General features: G+C 37.1%; 1 protein-coding gene across 1 annotated transcript in view; it reads right to left on the bottom strand.

The window, feature by feature from the left end:
- Nucleotides 1–784: 784 nt before the first annotated feature.
- The window catches only part of CHD9 (chromodomain helicase DNA binding protein 9), a 92,136-nt gene continuing 73,712 nt past the window's right edge, over nt 785–19,208 (bottom strand). The window contains exons 28-40 of the mRNA XM_009320846.1: nt 19,090–19,147; nt 18,723–18,765; nt 18,341–18,560; nt 18,007–18,209; nt 16,848–17,756; nt 14,515–14,675; nt 12,119–12,391; nt 11,112–11,280; nt 9,909–10,048; nt 9,171–9,392; nt 8,229–8,357; nt 6,382–6,486; nt 785–4,220 (exon numbers count right to left, since the gene is read on the bottom strand). Of these exons, the coding sequence (XP_009319121.1) occupies nt 3,363–4,220; nt 6,382–6,486; nt 8,229–8,357; nt 9,171–9,392; nt 9,909–10,048; nt 11,112–11,280; nt 12,119–12,391; nt 14,515–14,675; nt 16,848–17,756; nt 18,007–18,209; nt 18,341–18,560; nt 18,723–18,765; nt 19,090–19,147 (3,490 nt within the window). The 3' untranslated portion in view covers nt 785–3,362. The remainder of the gene's footprint in view (nt 4,221–6,381; nt 6,487–8,228; nt 8,358–9,170; nt 9,393–9,908; nt 10,049–11,111; nt 11,281–12,118; nt 12,392–14,514; nt 14,676–16,847; nt 17,757–18,006; nt 18,210–18,340; nt 18,561–18,722; nt 18,766–19,089; nt 19,148–19,208) is intronic.

The raw sequence follows: 19,208 nt of genomic DNA, 5'->3' as shown, positions 1-19,208 counted from the left end.
TTTCCCCCTTTTTTTTTTTTTTTAGATGTGTGAGGGTTTTCTAATAGACCTGCTAAAAATAAATTTAAAAATACCGTTAGGGAGCTCATACGCATATGTGCATCTTTAACACCTGTGTACAGATTTCTGAAGGCAGAAGCTCAGAAAGGATGATCATGATCTGAAGACAAAACTCAGACTGGAATAAATAAGAAGGGTACCACCGAATCATTCAAGTGCAATGACAGGTTAAAACAAGGCGGCACCTGACAACCAGGAGACAACTCGCATTCAGGAGAAATGTCCGTGCCCTATATGAAATATATGAAAGATAGCAATAGTAAACGCTGTGCACATAATTAAAAGATTTAGTAAACACGTAGACAGTAATGCAGAGTTTTAAAAAGAAAGATTCAAAAGGTACTCCACTGCCAACGTGCTTACCCTGGAACATAAGATGCATCACTATTTCACATTGTCAACTTTTGGACCAGAACCTAGGCTGTGTATTCCTTTCTAACCGTAACTGCTGAAGGGCTGGAACAGCAGCTTATTTTGTTTGTAAGACAACAGAATTACAGGAAATTGATTCCCAGAAAAATTATACAACAGTAAAGCATGGTCGGGGGGGGGCAGGTTACCTCCTTGGCTTGAGGTTTTTTTGTGGTTTTTTTTTTAATGTCTTAAGAATAATTTCAGATTTAGAGCTAAACACTGAAACTTAACTTCTGCTGCTGAAAGATACACGTTTAAATCCTTACACAGACAACATTATTTTCACATACTGAGGCCGACATCATGGGTAGTCAAAGAATATGTTTAATAAAAAATAATTAAACTTCCATTTGCTCTATAGAACATCATAGAAAGTAATTCAATAAATTACAAATGACTTTTTGAGACGCTTGTTCAACTACAGAAAGCAAATTCAGACTACACAGAACACAACTGGCAAATATTGCAAATGTCCAAAAAAAACCTGGACTAAGACTTGGATCATGAAGCCTGAAACAAGGGATAGAAATACAAGGCAATAACAGCTAAGGTTCTTTTAGTAACTACCAACACACACTTTATCATCACCTTGGAATCCTTTTAACTTCAGTGTTAGTGTAATTCTACTGAGGTTTCCTTATAACCCTTAACTTTATACAACCGTATTTGCATATAGTTTAGCTGATAGTGGGACATTTTTTCCCCTTCTGGTTCAAACCGATTAAAAATAAACCCAATATATTATGTTCAAGTCTACACCAGCCTTCATTACTTGAAACTGTAATTGCCTTATTACATAGAAAGAATCACTAGAATGGTAACCAAACTCACTTGACCATAATTAGGAAAATACTTTCTTTCATAAATCTGATATAAATTAGGTTTTAGCCACAAGATTTAGGATTTGTTTTGTGGGGTAAGGGTGGGAAGTGATGGTATTGTTGACATACTCCATCAGCAAACTAAGTTAATAACTGTTTGTAAAACTTTGGCTATTTCATAGATGCATCCTAGTTAAATAAAAGTGCTATATCACAAAGGGCAAAATATTAAATATGAAATACTTTTTTTTTTTTTTCCTGCGATGAAGAATTGCTACCCCCTTCTCTTGGCAGTTTTTAATTTTCACTATTGCTAAGACACTGCATGAAGGGCCAAAAATCAGAATACTATTTGGGAAAATACGTAACCAGCACAATCCAAATGGTACTTGTATAATTGTGTAATTACATGTAATACTGCTTCTAATCATGGGGCTAGTTATTTTGCACATAGAAACTTATATTTCATTGGTAAAGTTCTTGATAAAAAACAACACAGTTGTTTTACTGTACAAGCAAGCAACAGAACTATATCAAAATATACAGTTTTTGTTTTTTATTTTTAAATTTATCCCTTTGTAAAGCTTTTTCAATGACTTCTACTAGTACCTGTATCTATTTTCTCTTAACACTTGCCTATTCTTGGACCGCAAACGATGTAACCAAGGTCAACTGAAGTCTCAGTCAGTTCAGAACTTCTGTAAATGTCAATCTGGGCCTCGACTGTGTCAGAGTAATAGCAGCTTAAGAAGGAGGAATCATATCACACACCAAATATTAGACAGATTTTATATAGTAAAGGGTTCTAAGGATTTGGACTTAAACAGACACCTTATGCCCTGTTATTGTGGTTTCTAGGAATAATTTGTCTTCCTTACTACACAAAGTGCTTTTTCTTTAGTGGGTAACTCAGCATAATATATGAAGTGATATCCCAATAATGATTTTGGGTAATATTTAATATTTAGTCAGATTTAAATCTGCAGAGAAGTTTAAACTCAAAAGGAGTTCAAAACTATCTATACTTTATTTACCATTATTAACTGGTAACTCCAGGAGGTTTTATGACATAAAACACAAATAGAAATCTACACAAACAAAGCAAACAAACAATTTTTACATGAAGTATGCAGTGTTGAAAGGTCTTTTCAGTGGCACTTTATGACAGTTTGCCTCTTCTGAGTCTTGGGGAAACTACTCCTCATTTTGGGACTTTTATTTTCTGCAGAGGGAGCCCAAAACTTTGCAAGGTGTAAACTAAACAGATCTACATGGTGCCAAGTAGCATGAGATAAGACAGTTTTTGCTTTAATTTCCCCTTACTGCTGTCGAAGAGAACAGTTGTAATAAGGGGGAAAAAAACCAACAGTCATATCTCAATTCAGATTTTAACATGATATACAGGATGTCTTTAGAAAACGAAACAAAACCTGAAAACAAGTAATAGAAACCAATGTAAACTTCCTAAACTAACTCAGCTGAGGTAACAGGTAGCCAGTTTAATTGGCTGATTGGGAAAAATTTATCTTCTTTTAAACACACTTGTACCTGAATTGGAAACAGCAGTGCATCACAACACTAGAGCATTTTCATGTAATTAAAGCAATGGATGGTGATGTAGATTCTACAGCTTTCATGACATTCATTAGCTGCCCAAATTATTGCTGAGTTTTGATCTGTAAATTATAAGTGTCAAGGAGGCTGTAAAACTATATTCAAATTAAATCAATAATATGCATAAAGTATTCTGTGTTCACTGCAAATATATTAAATATACAGCTCTTACTTGAGCATTATTTTCATAAAATTAACCCCCCAACAAAATTATAATGCCTTTTGTTGTAATTTTACACCATTGTGTATTTGATAGTACATACAAGTTCAGAAACTTATGAACTTCAGGAAATATTACATGCAAAACGTCTCTGAAAGCAGTTTGCACTTCTAAACAAATACTGAAATGTTCGGTCAGTAAATCATTGATGCACTCAACACTGGTTTATTTACAATGAAATAATTAAAGAATAAATTCAAAATCAGTTTATAATTTAAGTGCAGAGTCTGGGGTCAGTCTTCATCACTAGAATCTGAATCCTCAGATGAAGACGATGTACTATCAGATCCAGATGAAGCACCTGCTTTCTCTGAACCCTCATCTGTGCTGTTTTCATTATGAGAGCTTGGTTCTGTTCCCCCTTTGTCCTCCTGATCTCTAACCCTAGAATTTTCCTCCTTTCCTTCTGTGGGCTTGGCTGAGCCTGTGTCATTGCTTTCACTGTTCTGTACATCAAAAATATTAGACTGAGACAAAGCTGGGATATGAAGATTAAGGCCTGGAGTGAGAAGCATCCCTGGGTAAAGTATGTTGGACAGAAGTAATGGGTTAAGAGAGAGAGGATTGGCAGCTGCAGAGGATGTTGAAGGAGAACTTGAAACAGAGTTTTCACCACCAGTATCAGTATTTTGGTCTTCTGTCCTTTCTTTCTTTATGTCTGCCTCCTTTGAATCGCTTCCCTTTTTTTCCTCTGAAATAGATTCTGTAGACTTTGTTAGAAGTCCTCCCATGCCCAGCAAGTTTGGTAATCCAGCCATCCCTGACAGCAGCATGGGGAACATGGCAGCCATGTTCTTCGCTTCTCCTCCGGTAGTTAAGCCAGCTGGCATTCCCATTAATCCTGCTGTTACTTGCAGCGACTGCAGGTTTTGCAGGTTTTGTTGTAAGGCCTGAAGACTAGGCAGATCCACTCCTGGAAGCAATCCGTTAGCTAGCAGAGGGTTAACTGATACACTTGCAGTGGTGGCAGCTGCTGCAGCTGCTGTTGCCTTAGCAATCTCACTTTTGGGGCGCCTTCCTCTCCGGCTTACTTCTTCCCGCACAACAGGTCCAGTGAGAATACGGTCAAACATACCTTCTGGAAGAAACCCCTGCAAGAGACACATTGGGCATTTTTAGTATTTTGAGAGCTTAAAGATGGAAAATTAAAAGCAAGCGAAAGACCCAAGTGTACGGTAACAGTGTCACAGATTATTCTGGTATTGTTAGCATAGCAGCTTGATCTCCAGACAACTCACTGGAATTTGTGGTGACACTGTGCTATCACATCTCAAACGTTTAAAGGCCCATTTCTGCAGTGAGGTCTATGCAGGTATCGTCTCACACCCCCTGCTAACTCATCTTTAGAGGTTTGTTTGCAGATCAAGCGAAATACAGCTAATTATAGGAGCAATCTCAATTTAAGATCTAAACCAGCATTGCTTTGCAATGTTACCACATTCCAATCATTTGGCAGCTTAATTAAAAATACTTACTCAATTTAAAATTAAATATAAATGTGTGATTGCACACAGACCAACAATCTCTGAGCCTTTTTTATTATTGCTAGTGTCTGTTTAACGTCGTCATATTTCACCTCATCCATAAACTTAAGAACAAACAGTAAAGACTCAAGCTCAGTTAAAATGAAATCCAGAGCACTTCTTTTTAGGGCTTCCACAGTATTACTTCACCTCTGTAAGCCCTCCTACCTAATGACGAAGAAAGAACTGCAATGGACACTAATATTACTGTCTTTGAAATGCCTTGTCTTGAAAATTCCTGTTAAAAATGGCCATCATAAGATCAACTATCACTCACCTCCATACTACAACAGCCTTTTTTCCCCCAGCAAATATCTCTAATTTAAACTAGCCTAATACAACTAGAGGAATTCAGAACTCATGCTCTGTTCTTCTGTCCTGTGCACCACTACTAAATTCTAGAAGTAATTCTGCTATTATTTGTACTTTTATTCACTGCAGTCTAATCCTGTTCCTAGTTACCTATTTTTCTACCAGGATGTCCCGCAAGGGTACTGGGGAGACTGGCATTTAGAACTCCACAGAAAGATTACAAGTTCTGTTGCTAGTGAACTAGAAAAAAAAAATTAACTTGGTCATTTCTTTGCCAGAGGCTGAAGGCGTAGCGTAAATATAATATACTTCCGACAAGTTATAGTACATGAGGAAACAAACTCACAAGAATATTGACAAAACCATCTTTCACTTCTGTTAGACACATGGAACAGAAAAGTAACTGGGTTACCCAGAAACCATTCTTTATTATACAACACAACTTTTTGCAGTTCATAATATGTCCTTATCTTCAAGGCAAACAGGGAATGAACTCAGAACCATACACCATACTTGAACCAATGACACTTAAAAGCAAAGAGAAACCAGCTATATAATAGTTCCCGTAATGAAAGAGCGTACCTGCTGTTTTGTCGGAACTGTGGACAAAGTCTATCAAAAAACTTTCTTCTTTTAAATTTAACCAAGTACAAAGCTCAAACAAAATAAAACCTCAAACTCACTGAACGCATCTTGCTACTAGTAAGAAGCTGGCTCAGGACTACCAGGGAATGTAGAACTCTTACCACTAACTTTGTTGGTAATCCATACAGAAGGAATACATGGGCAACACGGAAGTTGTAGTGCAGACCTACTCCAAAAAATATATTAATATATTAACCTCGTTCCCTCCACTGGAATCTCAACACTAGTTTTTAGCTAAAAACAAAACCTCTAAGCAACAGAAAATAGAAATTCTAAATAGTAGAAAATAGCTATATTAATACTTGATTTACATTTTGATTGAGGGTAGTAATTTCTTAAAGGTGCACACTGAAAGTAAATTAATTAAAACATAAAACAAATATTTAAAATTATATTTATCTTCCTAACTGTAACTTGAAGAATAAGAAAGTATTCTGTGGGCTAATACCTTTCCTAAAAACCTTCCAAGGCTACATTTATGAAATGAAAAAGTCACAGTATTATAACACCTGCAACCAAATCTCTAATTTGGGGTTGCCAGCCACCATCCCTCCCTTCCTCCTACTCACAGCTGTGCCAGCAAACCAGTTTAGGGAACTGAGCTGGCAGAAAAAAAGCTAACATTGACTCACATCCAGCATTTTATACAATACCAGAAATGAAAAGCATGCCTTTTAGCATGCTTTTTTTTTTTTTTTCTTTCTTCCTGTTTGCCTTGTTTGTTTTTAAGATACATTTCATGTCACGGTTATCTTACTCTGCAAATACTCACAGACTGTTTTACAACTTCTCCCCATTCAGGAGCCACTCCATACTCTGGATTTTCTTTCAAGAACCTGCACAAATCCTTCAGAGGGGGAGCAAATGCACCCCCCACCTGAGAAGCAGAAAATAGAAGTCAGGAAATACTTCTCATTTGATAAGAAAAGGCAACATTCACACCTGACACGGTTTCATTCTTGCCTTTTATATAAAACAATACAAATAAAGTCTCACTTTAAATTATCAATGAGTATGATATAGCTTTTGACTGATTCCTGGTGGTGTATGTGAGATAAACTCTTGATTTGTTCTAAATCTACTAAACTCAAACTCATCTATTAAACTGATACTTTACAACTTCAGTAGTTGACATTCCTACTAATGTTTAGTATCAGAGTTTATTTAGACATGCAATGAATGGAAGAGCAACCACATGAATAGATAACAACAGTAGTCCAAGTATTACCAACCAAGAAGGTTGTAACTACAGTCTCGTTAAACATTTCCTTTTTCCACTTAATCAGTCCTATCATCTCAGTCAACTTCTAAAAATACTTCCATTAAGAGGCTCTGCTTCTCTTGTGAAATTATTTCTTGTATTTTTTTTCATGCAAAAAAGGCCAAGTTAAGATTGCTAAACAGCATGTCCTAATAAAATCATATAAGCAGAAAAGTAAGCTTTCAAATTAATCAGAAGTAGTATTCAGATCCAGAAAGGAAGAAGAAATGGTAGAAAGAAAAAAACATGAGCCGGCAGTGTGCCCAGGCGGCCAAGAAGGCCAATGGCATCCTGGCCTGTATCAGAAATAGTGTGGCCAGCAGGAGCAGGGAAGTGATCGTGCCCCTGTACTCGGCACTGGTGCGGCCGCACCTCGAATACTGTGTTCAGTTTTGGGCCCCTCACTACAAGAAGGACGTCGAGGTGCTGGAGCGTGTCCAGAGAAGGGCAACGAGGCTGGTGAGGGGACTGGAGAACAAGTCTTATGAGGAGCGGCTGAGGGAGCTGGGGTTGTTTAGCCTGGAGAAAAGGAGGCTGAGGGGAGACCTCATTGCTCTCTACAACTCCCTGAAAGGAGGTTGTAGCGAGGTGGGTGTTGGTCTCTTCTCCCAAGTAACTGGCGAAAGGACGAGAGGAAATGGACTCAAGTTGCGCCAGGGGAGGTTTAGATTGGACGTGAGGAAAAATTTCTTTACTGAAAGAGTAGTTAAACCTTGGAACAGGCTGCCCAGGGAAGTGGTTGAGTCACCATCCCTGGAGGTATTTAAAAGACGGGTAGATGAGGTGCTTAGGGACATGGTTTAGTGGCATGGTGGTGTTGGGTTGATGGTTGGACTCGATGATCTTGGAGGTCTCTTCCAACCTTAATGATTCTATGATTCTATTCTATGATAATGGAAAAAAGCAAAAAGCAAAATAATACAGTACACAGGATTTAAGCAATTCCAATGGACACGTTTCTATGCAGGATGCACTACCAATATGGTTTTAATCATGTCAAAAGTAGTAATGAGAAGATGTACACAAAATTTAGAACTTGTGAGAATGTTGCTACTTTGATCAGAACGACGTATGTGGCCATGCCTCTGTATTAGTCAATGGCACAAATATTGCAACAGAGTGTTCAATTCTATCTGAACATAAACCACGGGGTAAGTTTCTAGCCATATCTTGCATGTTTTCATAGTTGCAAAACATTTACTAGAAGATTGTCACTGACATTCTCGCTCTGTGCCAAAACCTTAACACAAAAACCTTTCATATGTACACAGTATTTTAGCAAGTGTAATATTAGAGTTCTTAATTTTGGCTAACTTCGTATTTGGGGAACATTGGAATGGGAACAGTAATATGAATACCTTTCTTGCGTTTCTTCTATTTATGAGCTGAACACGTTCTTCACCAGTTAAACTATTAACATCCAGTTTATTAGGGTTTCGACAACGGTGTCTTTTTTGTTTGGGCCTCCCATCATGCAGCTGCATCCTCTGTTATAAAGGAATTAAAAAGCCAATCATCTTTCTGATATAACTGTTTTAAAAATGGTAAGATATCTGTGCATTCTCTTGAGTCAAGCATTAATTTGAAGTCATCTTCGATTTCAGAAATATTTTAGTAACAATACTAATCACAATCATACAATAAGCAGCCCAGCAGACAGCACTAAATCCTCTCTCTGATGCCTCTACCCATTGCTTTGTTTTAATAATTTTTCAGTTTTCAACAGTGCTTTAACTGTCAGGAATGTTGCTACTATTTTGTTTTATAACATCTTTATGGAGAAATAAGGTTGTTATTCCAGACGTCATAAATATGATTTTCTTATATTCTGTTCAACATTAACAAATCTCAAATTCAGAGTTAAAATGAGAACATCATACCTACACAAACATCACTATCATAGCACTGTAATGCAGGTATGAGATACATCCCACAGTAGTGTCTTTAATCCTCTTGCACATCACTAAATACACTGTTACACATTTTCAGCTCCCATCATCAGTATCATGGTAATAAGAGTTTTCTTATCTTAGATAATTTTTTAAATCCTAGGTGAAATTAGACAAAGATCAAATGTCTTTGTTTAGTATTGCTTTTCTTGGCAATTACATTTGTGAGGGAACAGGAAGGCTTGTAGAGCTCAAGTTATGTAAAAAGAAAACAGACATTTTCCTTTTCCTAAACAAAATAAAAGAACAAAGAAAGAAAGAATAATTCCATGTAACAGAATACAAATTCAAATACATTTCATGAGAAATGTTTTACTATTTAGCTAAAACAGAGCTGAAAGGAATACTCACAGGAATACAAGCTCCTGAATCTTCAACATATCCAGGATGTTCTTTAAGCCACCTTTCTAGATCTTTTCTTTTGGGGGCATCATCACCTGCAAGCCTTGTTCCATCTTTTAGGTTAATAACAGGAACTGGACTCTCTGCATCAAGCATGCCTTGGGACTGCGTGTAAGTGAGTGCTGGGTTTATTCCTGCAGCAACTTGACAGGAGTTAATACCTGGATTAACCTGGAGAAATTGAAAACATTTGACTAAGTTCTCCACAGAAAACAAGCCATCACAATTATTTCATGTATGATACAACGAAGGCTACAGTGCTGCAGATCATTATGCACACAACTCAAGGACTGAGTGGGATTACTCATGCCATAAAGATAGCTCCCTTTAAGTCATGGTACAATCGGGTCCTGTAACAGATGTTACAGGAAAGGATGTCAGAAACAGTTGCTAGGTCAAATACCAAGTTTTAAATAATACATTGTTAATTGCAGTTCATCAAAACTAGAATTATACTTACTTTTTGAAAATAGTTATCAATATTGAATATATCTAATATTTAGTAAAACTCTACCAGTTCTCATTTGTGTAGTCATAAACTGTCAGCGAACAATTTCGGGAAAAAACCCAACCCAACAGTTTGGAGTAATAAAGTTTTTATCATATGTTGACAGCTGGTTATGCTCAGTTAAGGGATTAACAGTAATTTGGACCTTATTTTTGGATAGAAAAATCAAGTTTACTTACATGATTAGGCTGTTTATTTCTATTTATAAAGAGGACATCAACTCCCTCCACATTCTTTCTTCTTCCTCTTCTCTTTTTGACTACAGGCTGACTGTCAACTATGACTCCATTGGCACTGGCTGTTAAGTGACTGGAAGTACCTAATTAATGATGCAATAAAATTAATGTCAGATGCTTGAGCTGTTTATAACAAGAAACATGCCTGAATAAAAAAAGGAAATAAAATTATTTGAAATAGTGCAAGCGCATATAATTTCTACATGTAATATCTAACAGAAATTGCCTATTGTTTTATGACTGTTTAAAACACTTAATATCAGGCTCTGAAAAGCCACTCCACTATGTAAGTTTCCTGTTACTGACCCCTACCCCCTCCAAATAAACCTGTACAGGGCAGAGAGCTGTTAAAAATTGCTGACATCACACACACTCAGAGGCAGACATCCCTAAATAAATGTTTATAACAAGACCTTAATGGTATGTTGCAAAAGAACAAGAAACTACAAAATGCAAGTGAAGGGTAGTATTTTTTTGAAGGAAATGTTCTTATCCGTGTATGTATGCAATCTCAATGAATTAGTCATTTAATCAGAAGCTGACCTAAATCAAGCACCCAATTCTAATAATTTCAAATATTTTAATCCAAATTTTAACTGCTTACTTTAGGCTTATTTTTATTTGTCAGTGTACACCTACTGTTATTTTTTATGAAAATAAGCTGTAAGGTTTTGGCTATAAGCCAAAAAATTGATTCTAGACTGGTCCTCCACTGCTTCCTTACATGAGACACAGGAAAGAATATGAAGAGCGCAAATTAACACTGGCATAAATCTGGAACTCTTCATCTTTACTTACAAACTAGCCACAGTAAGTTCTGATTTAAACTGACTACTGTCAGTGTAGAGTGATGCACTTCGTAATTAGTGAAATCTTCTTGTGGTGGTGTTTATAATGTATAATGGCACCCTTCTAATAAATTAACATTACAGTAACTGACACTGTGAGAGAGTTTTCATGCGGTTCAACCTCGTGCCTCAACTTGGGTGCCCAGTTTCCCTAGCACACTGGAGAGAATTCCTCCAGATTGCAGTTTAGAACACGTAACACTGCAAACATCTCTCTCCACTGCCTACACATGGAGATCAACGGAAGAAACCAGAAGATAAGATTTATGACTAACTCGTATGCCCTCTGACATTTTACCTGATTCGGGAAGTGATTTTGGGAAGTTGACAAGGCTGGTTTCTGAAGCATTCTGGAGTTCACGTAGCCGAGCCAGGTATTGCTGCTGTCCCAATGCACCTTCCTCGCTTTCAAATGGCCTTTTCTGAGACAGTCCCTGCTTCTGAAAAGTCAATTTCAAACCACCTTCCTGTTAAATAAATCCCAGGGTTAGAAGAGTCTCTTCTGAAGCAGAAATAACTACTTCATGATCAGGATTCTCACAGACAAACAGTTACTCCAGAAGAGTTGAGGAAGAATGAAAACATTGTATTAGACCGTAAAACAAGTCTTGCTTCTCTTCCATGTAAAAAAAATCTTAACAGAAATTTCATGGATTTGCTTCTATGAATATAAATTTTAAATTATCTACTATCTTAACTGAAAAATCCAGACACTGAACAGCTGTCTAGCTCCCTAATCTAGTCCTAAAGAAATGCCAAGCCCAATTACAAGAGGAATTTTTCATTAATTTCTATGTGCTACCGACAGGTCTCAAACTACAGATAAGAAAAACCTTTGAAGCTTCTATCCTGCATCTGAACTGGGAAATTTACCTGTAACCCTCCAAAAGGCCATGAAATAATAAAGTGCTTGCTGGATAGGGCACGATGAAATGTTCAAAAAGAGCCAAACAACAGAAATACCTTTTTTTACTAACCAGATTTCTTAAAAACAGCATAGAACAGGCTGTCTGAGGAAGCACCAGAATGGCAAAATTTCAATTCAGAGAGAGGAATGACAGTGATTCCTTCCAGTGGCTTACGCAAATTAAAAAAAACCCAAAAAACCAAAAAACAAACACCACCACCACCACCCCCCCAAAAAAAAACCGAACCCAAACACTCAATGCCCAGAAGCAGCAGACCCAAATACCCACAAACAAGTGTGTGAAGGAAGTGAGAGTGAGAGCAGGCAGCCACTTGCAGGTAAAGCATGCCGCACACCGCAATCGCAATCAGGTCCTAGGGCAATAAAAATAAACATACGTCATTGATTTTCACTGTAAACTCCTTTTCTCGTACATGCTTCTTCACCTTTGACATCTGTGGTGATTGATCATATTCTTCTTTAACACCTGCAAGAGGGGGTGTCGGTGCGCTGGGCTCACTGTAATCTGCAGCTGCACCTGGGCTATCCAGAAGTTTGGTTGTGTAGAAAGATGCCACCGTGTTGCTGTCATAGCTCCTTCTTGCTGAAGGCCATTTACCTTTCAACACTGTTTGACAAATACTATCAAGTCGATTAATCATAACTCGATCCTAAGAAAGAGAAAATATTTTTATAAGAGTAATGCTTACCAACATTGTACACACTACATTTATGTATTATCTTCTAATTCTAAAAAGAAGAGAAATGACGAAATTGTTAATCACTGGACTTGGACCTAAAAGATCTCCAAGTTCCTGGATTTGTACAGATTCCCTGTAAAACTTTGTGAAAGCCACCTCTGTAGTTAATTTCATCACCTGTAAGCAAATATGCAATCTCAACTATATGGGGTCTGGGGCCTGCAAATGCTTGAAACACATTATCTCACTGATTTTTAAAGGAAAGAGATCGTAACCACCAAAGTAGTATTTGTGGGTCTGACTCATTGGTAGCTGGGTCTGAACTCATGGGCAGCACCATAATGTATCTGGCAAACAGCATTTATGATACTACATCTACAGACTTTTATTCATGTCTCATTTTAGCTTTTGAAACCATATTATTCCTCATTCACCTTCTTAGAGAGCAAACAGAGATTTGACTTCACACACCTGCATAATACATAGATCTCGAGTCCCAATAAACTCAGCTAAGTACATACACGTACACTCCAGAAACTACCGAGTTTTCTGATACTTTCAGAGTGCAGTTATTTGTCAATAAAAAATGTGAACACTAACATTACCTGTTCTGTAAGCAAACATTTTTCACAAAGTTCAAGACCCTCCCCTGTATGTAAAAAAAGTCTGATTTTGTACACTCTGAATGTCATTTTTCACAATCTGCCAAGCACCTGTGACATGAAAGTTATGCTCCTCTTCTCAAAATGAACGTTCAAATATTATGACAAGTAGTATTTAGATTTAAATGCATCTTCCAGGAGCAAACATAACAAAACCAAAAAGCTCTGGGAAGTTCAGATCCTACATCTATTCTCCCTGTTTCATCACCCTTTTTGTCTCCTGTGTTGCCTTCCTTTTCAGACTTTCCTCAACTGCGTGACCTTGAAACTTTTCCTCCATTACAAGCTTGTGATCTGGCTCTGAATTTTCAAGCTGATTTACAACTCATGCCTGTTCCACAGAAGGAGATTTTGAGGTTATGTTTTTTATTAAAATGCCAGTGTATTTTTTCTGTATAGCATATGCCTAGCGACACACTAAACATACTAAGACATGTTAAAATTCCTTTAGAACTATTGAAAAATATAAGCATCAAAAAAATCTGTCACAAGAGTTAACATCACATGGGCTTTCCCACACTTAAAAAAAAGGTGACACACTAAACCCTGTAATACTGACTATAAAAGCAAGTAGATTTTTCAGACCCAGAGTATGTCCAAGTCAGTCTCATTTTCCTTATGTGTCAGGAAAGAAACCTATCCAAAAATATATCACAGTTAAAGTTTATGTAGTGAACAGGCGTTCCAGCAATTCACAATTTTTGCTTCATCTTCTTAGTAAGCTAGTAATTGATAGTGTAAGAAACTGCTCTGTAGCCTTCCAAGCTATGTCAGCCATAGAAATTCAGACACACTTAAAGAGCTTAAAAATATTCAGTTTGTCTGCATTTTATTTCAAACAAGATGAATTTCCAGTCACTTAGTGTTATTATCTTTTCAAAGTATACTTTAGAATTTCACTAATTCACGTATGGAATCATGTAGTTAAATTTTAATGTAAAAGTTGTATTACACCACTGCTTCAGCCAGTCTATACTTTAACATGACTCAGGATTTTGCAATGTAGCTAAAGGAGTCCTACTACTACTAAGAAAGTTTTTCTAATATTTAGCTTAACTGATTTCTTGCTCTGTCTCATTTTTTACGTTCTTTTGGACTACTCTAAACGATTCCTCTCACTGACTTAAGATCATCCAAATACCTGGTAAATTATCTCATCTTAAATATGCTTCCTTTAAAGTTTTGTTTCCTATATGAACATTCTCTCTTTTACAGATATAGCTATACAACTGTTGTATAAAATGTTTCATCGTAATTTTACTATAATTTACCATGAACAAAATTCTAGTTCTTTTTCCAGGATCTCCCCACAACTCAGTGGTATGGTTTTAACATATTTAATTGAACACTAATGTCACAACCCACCTCCCCCTACAACTTTGGCTTTCAGAGTTTGTTTGTTTGTTTTTTTTTTTTCCCAAAACAACTTGCCTTTGGCCAGTATGATGCAGCCAACATGTATCCACCTTGTAGGAGGTAACTGGAATTTGGTGTCCCATTATTCATCTGGAAACTGTCTTGCGTCTCATCTTGTGTTGTACTCAGAGAGGCTACACTCTCTTCATCATACGCTTTTATATGCGGGGTTCCTTCTGCTAAATAAAACCACTAATATCATTTGATGTTGTAAAGAAGTTAAACACTCATTGTAAGAGGTTCAGATGAACAAAACACACAGAACAATGTTCAGAGAAAGTCCAAACACAAAGTTAAACTGAAGAATTAATCTGTTAGGTTTTTCAGGATGACTGCTGATCTTTTTCTAGGCATGTAAATTCCACACATATTCCTGTTAATATTTCAAGAGCTTAACATGTCAAGCATTTAGCTATTTGAAAACAGACATGCTTCAGAATATCTGATAGACAGTCCTTACTTATTTTAACATATTTCCTTTGTAAGGCAACATGCACTAAAATATAGAATTAAATTGAAACGAAACGTGTCTATCACCAGAACATGGCAAATCTACTGGGATACTACTTTAAAAAAACCACCCCATTTCTTTTACTGGATGGAATGCTGGATGTTCCACACCTTGAACACGTGTGTCTGCATCATTTAATGTTTTAACTTTTAATCACAGAGGATTTTTTCCTAGCATCTTTCCAGTGTGTCCTCTGACTTTCTTATACTTCTCTCCTCATTATTATTTTACTTTTGCCTCCATCCAGACAACAATGTAAGTTTCACTATGACATGGGGAAACAGTCTGAAACTAAAAAAAATTTAAAAAGTGCTGCCTGAAAAGGTAAATACTACATCAGCACAATGAGTAAGAGTATTGAGGGACAATTGTAGAGAACTCAAATTTGTCCTTAACAATAGCTATGTACCGAGTCATCTAATACAATTTAGCTCTTCCTTAATAGATGTTTCAAATGTGGAAAGTATGCCAAAGGTCCATGATCATTGTACAACATATGAATAAAACCTGGGCTTAAAATTAAAATGCAGATGAAGTTAACAGAATTTTTCAGCATTTACCAATCTCTTCAACATCAACTTACGGTAAAATAGCCACAAAAAGAAAGGCTGACCAATTTACAAGATTTTGCAATCTGAGAATGGCACAATTACTTGCCTAAACAGACTGAGCTGGCAGAAAGCAAGCCTAGCATTTGGACTTGTAACACATGTTAGTATCCGCCATCTAGATCTAAATATTTATGTCATATAAGCATTCCTTTTCTCTCGCTGTTTTAATGTTTGCATACAACTGTTTCCTCTGAAAATGTCCTTCCACTGCTACAGGCAGCAGCATCTTAATCATTTTATTTAAGTGGCATTTTACTTGCCCAGTAATCATTTTCCCAGTAAATTAACCGTATGGTTTCCATTTGTCATTTCCACAGACAAGAGGATCGTTCTGATTAACACAATTTCCAATACCTTTTTCCCTGAGGTTTTGGGAAAAAAATAGCTTACTTATGCTGTAATCCCACTGCCTAACTTCATCCTCTTCCTTCTTCTGTTACCATTTGTTATCACACAATAGAGAAATCTTTTCACATTCTGAGTTTCAATGGGGCAGGAGTAGAGGACACTTCACAGTATCAAAATAAGGAATGTATTAGATAATGATTGGTTGGTTTATTAAAAATTTTAAATCACTTCACTGATCAGAGGTTTTTGCTTCTACTTTGAAGCTTTCGGAAGTGTCTCTGGCTTATTTGGTCCTATGCTCTATAATCACCTTAGTCTTTTCTAAGCAGGTACATATTTTTAAGTGTTTGAAAATTACCAGTGCAAGTACACTGCTTGGCCACCTCCAGTTTACAAGAAAAAGCAGCTTACATTACTCTATAGCTTGGACAGGAGGAAGCTTGCAGATTTCATGAAAGCACATGTAGCTTTGAGGAAGCTACAAAGACAGGTGAGCAAGAGTGGAAAAAAACTAACAGGGAAACCAAAAGAATCTCTATATTTAGGAAGAAAAAGAAACAGCAGTAGGGAACACGGACAATATATATTTCCAGAAAACATTAGCCATTCAACTCTCTTCCCACACATGAACCACATGCACAATAAGCTTGCTTAGGGAATCAGTCAACAAATCCTAACTACCTCATCCAAGGCACTGATATGAAGCAAAGAAAATGTTGTACCCCTGAAATTCTTACAACTCACTTGAAGAGTCGAGCAAATATGTTCATTTAAGTTTACCTTTGTGGGATTTAATATCCTTTTTTAGACATTTGTCCATTAAGAATAAACTCGTTCAGTTTAAGAGTTACACTGCAGAAGTAAGACTACACACGTACCACGTTTTTGCGCCTCCTCTTCATCACTATCACTCTCTTCAGATGATGATGATGAGGAAGATGACGATGATGAGGAAGATGACGATGAGGATGAAGATGCTGAAGAACAAGATGAAGATGATGAAGAGCTAGAGCCTGATCGAGAGTGTGAACAAGATGAGGAAGACGAAGAGGATGAAGAAGACGACCTGGAAGAACAGGATGATCTATCTGAGTCAGAGTCTGAGTCAGAGCTAGAGTCAGATCCCCTTTTGCTGACTCTCTGTTTTTTGGAAGCTGGGTTTGGAGTTAGAGGCTCTGTCCTTGCTGCCACCATGCGCCTGTCCGTTTCAGTCTTCACACTAGGTTTGTGGTCTGTATTTTGTATTGGTGTGCCATTTTTTGGACTCAGAGGTTCAGATTTCATTATTGTCTGCGTCTCCTCTGTAGACATAGATTCCTCTTCAGAAGACTGAGGGTCCTCTTTCAGATTTTCATTTTTAGCTTTTGTGTCCTCAAAAGCATTCACTTTAGCATCTGACAATCTTGACTGAGGTGTAAGAGGAGAAGCAGATAATGCCATCTGGTACTGATGCAAGAGTGGAGTAGAAGTCCGTGAGAGTGCCACTTTATTTTGATTATAGTTCCTCTGGGCAGACATAAATGAGAGTTCAGGATCACGAAGAATATGATAATCTGTCCTGCTAACTCCATGTTTAGCCGCTCCAATAAGTAAATCCCTGTCATGAGTCGCACACTCCCACCAGACAGGTAAGTCTGGGTTTGGCTGGCATAGTTTTAGTCGTTCAAACAACTGTGGGTGTCTAAGAGCCTGTTCTCGCACTTTCCTTAGGAGTTCAATGCGATACAAAGTCCGAGAAGCACGCTCCTCTGTAATTGGTTGGATAAAAATGTTTGGGTCTACAAGTTCTGTATTAAAACAAAACAAAGATGAGAATCTGTCAAAACACGCCCCACTGCAAATCAATACTAGAAGTAGATGGCTTTAATCAGTTAGTATATGTCTCCCATTATAAGCTTTCAATTTTACACTTAACATGTTTCCTTATTTCCTTCTCCCCCATTTTTGTTTTGGAACACATTAAAAAAAAAAACCCTTTTCAAGATAAGCACTGGCAACAGAAATTAAAGATAAAACTAAAAGTAAAAATACACCCACCTTCTTTTGAGGGGAGACGACAGACTCTCCGGCACATAGACATAAATGCATACAAGTACTTCTCTAAGCTCTCATCAGTTTTCTTATGTAGTCTAGCCATTGCTCTAAATTTGGTCCAATCAAATCGTCCCCTTTCAGGATCAAACACCACTCCAAATGTGGACACAACTCTGTAAAAGTCAGCTTCTTCTCTTCTCGTCCATCTTGATCAGCAAGAAAAAAATTGGAAATTCTGTCATTTTCTTCACGATTTCACGCAGCTAGCAGATATTATTTCTTCAATATTTTTTATATAAGGACGTATTAAAAATGTGTATTTGCATGCTGCACATACCTTTGCTGTCTTTCAATCTTAGCAGCCATCTTTGGATTTAGAGCAGCTTCTTCATATGGAGGCTGCATCATACTAGTTTGTATTGGGAATGCTGGCTGGATCTGCTGGGCCTGCCTATTTTTACTTGTTCGTTGATAAGCTGTTATTAGGCGGCGAAGACGTGTTGTTAAGGCAGACTGAGTGGGCCAATAGATTTTGTCTCCTTCCATCATTTGTCCATCTATATAAAAAAAAAAGTCACAGGAAAAATAAAGAAGTTAATCATTGCTGGTGCCTACGGTTCTACACTAGGCAATCTAAATACATTTTAGCCAAGAGTCGGGAGAATTAAACAATTCAAAACAGATTGAATTGGCTCAGATTTGAAGTTTTATGTATTTACCTCCATCTGCTATTACTAGATCACCTGGGGATGAAACATCGTCCTGTAGAAAAACAAAAGTGAAGCAAAAGTAAAAATGTAGCCCTCTCCAGAGATTTAGGTTAAACTTACATCTTGCAGACAATTTATGAATATGACAAAGAACAAGAGTAACATATATTTTGGACAAATGGCTAACAAGGCATACCACAGAATTATACAACAATTCCCTCCCATTCCCCCCCACCCACACAACTGCACAAACACACGGAATAAGTTCTATCAATTTAAAGAAATAGAGAAGAATGTAATAATTCGCTCAACGAAAAGGTGGAAGTATTACATTCTAAGTGTGTTAAAAGGAGCTATTAATAGGTGCCTACTATACCTCTATGTCATCTTTAAACATCGCTGGTGCTGGTTTATATTCTGGATCTTCTACATCCCTGTCAAAATTTCAACACAAAAGAACCCATCTTAGTAACATTTTAGAAGTCCTTACACTCT

This window comes from Pygoscelis adeliae, unplaced genomic scaffold (assembly GCF_000699105.1).
Source record: "Pygoscelis adeliae isolate BGI_AS28 unplaced genomic scaffold, ASM69910v1 Scaffold63, whole genome shotgun sequence".
Classification (NCBI taxonomy): Eukaryota; Metazoa; Chordata; class Aves; order Sphenisciformes; family Spheniscidae; genus Pygoscelis; species Pygoscelis adeliae.
Note: the sequence above shows the minus strand (reverse complement) of the source record. Positions and strands in the feature narration are given on the sequence as shown.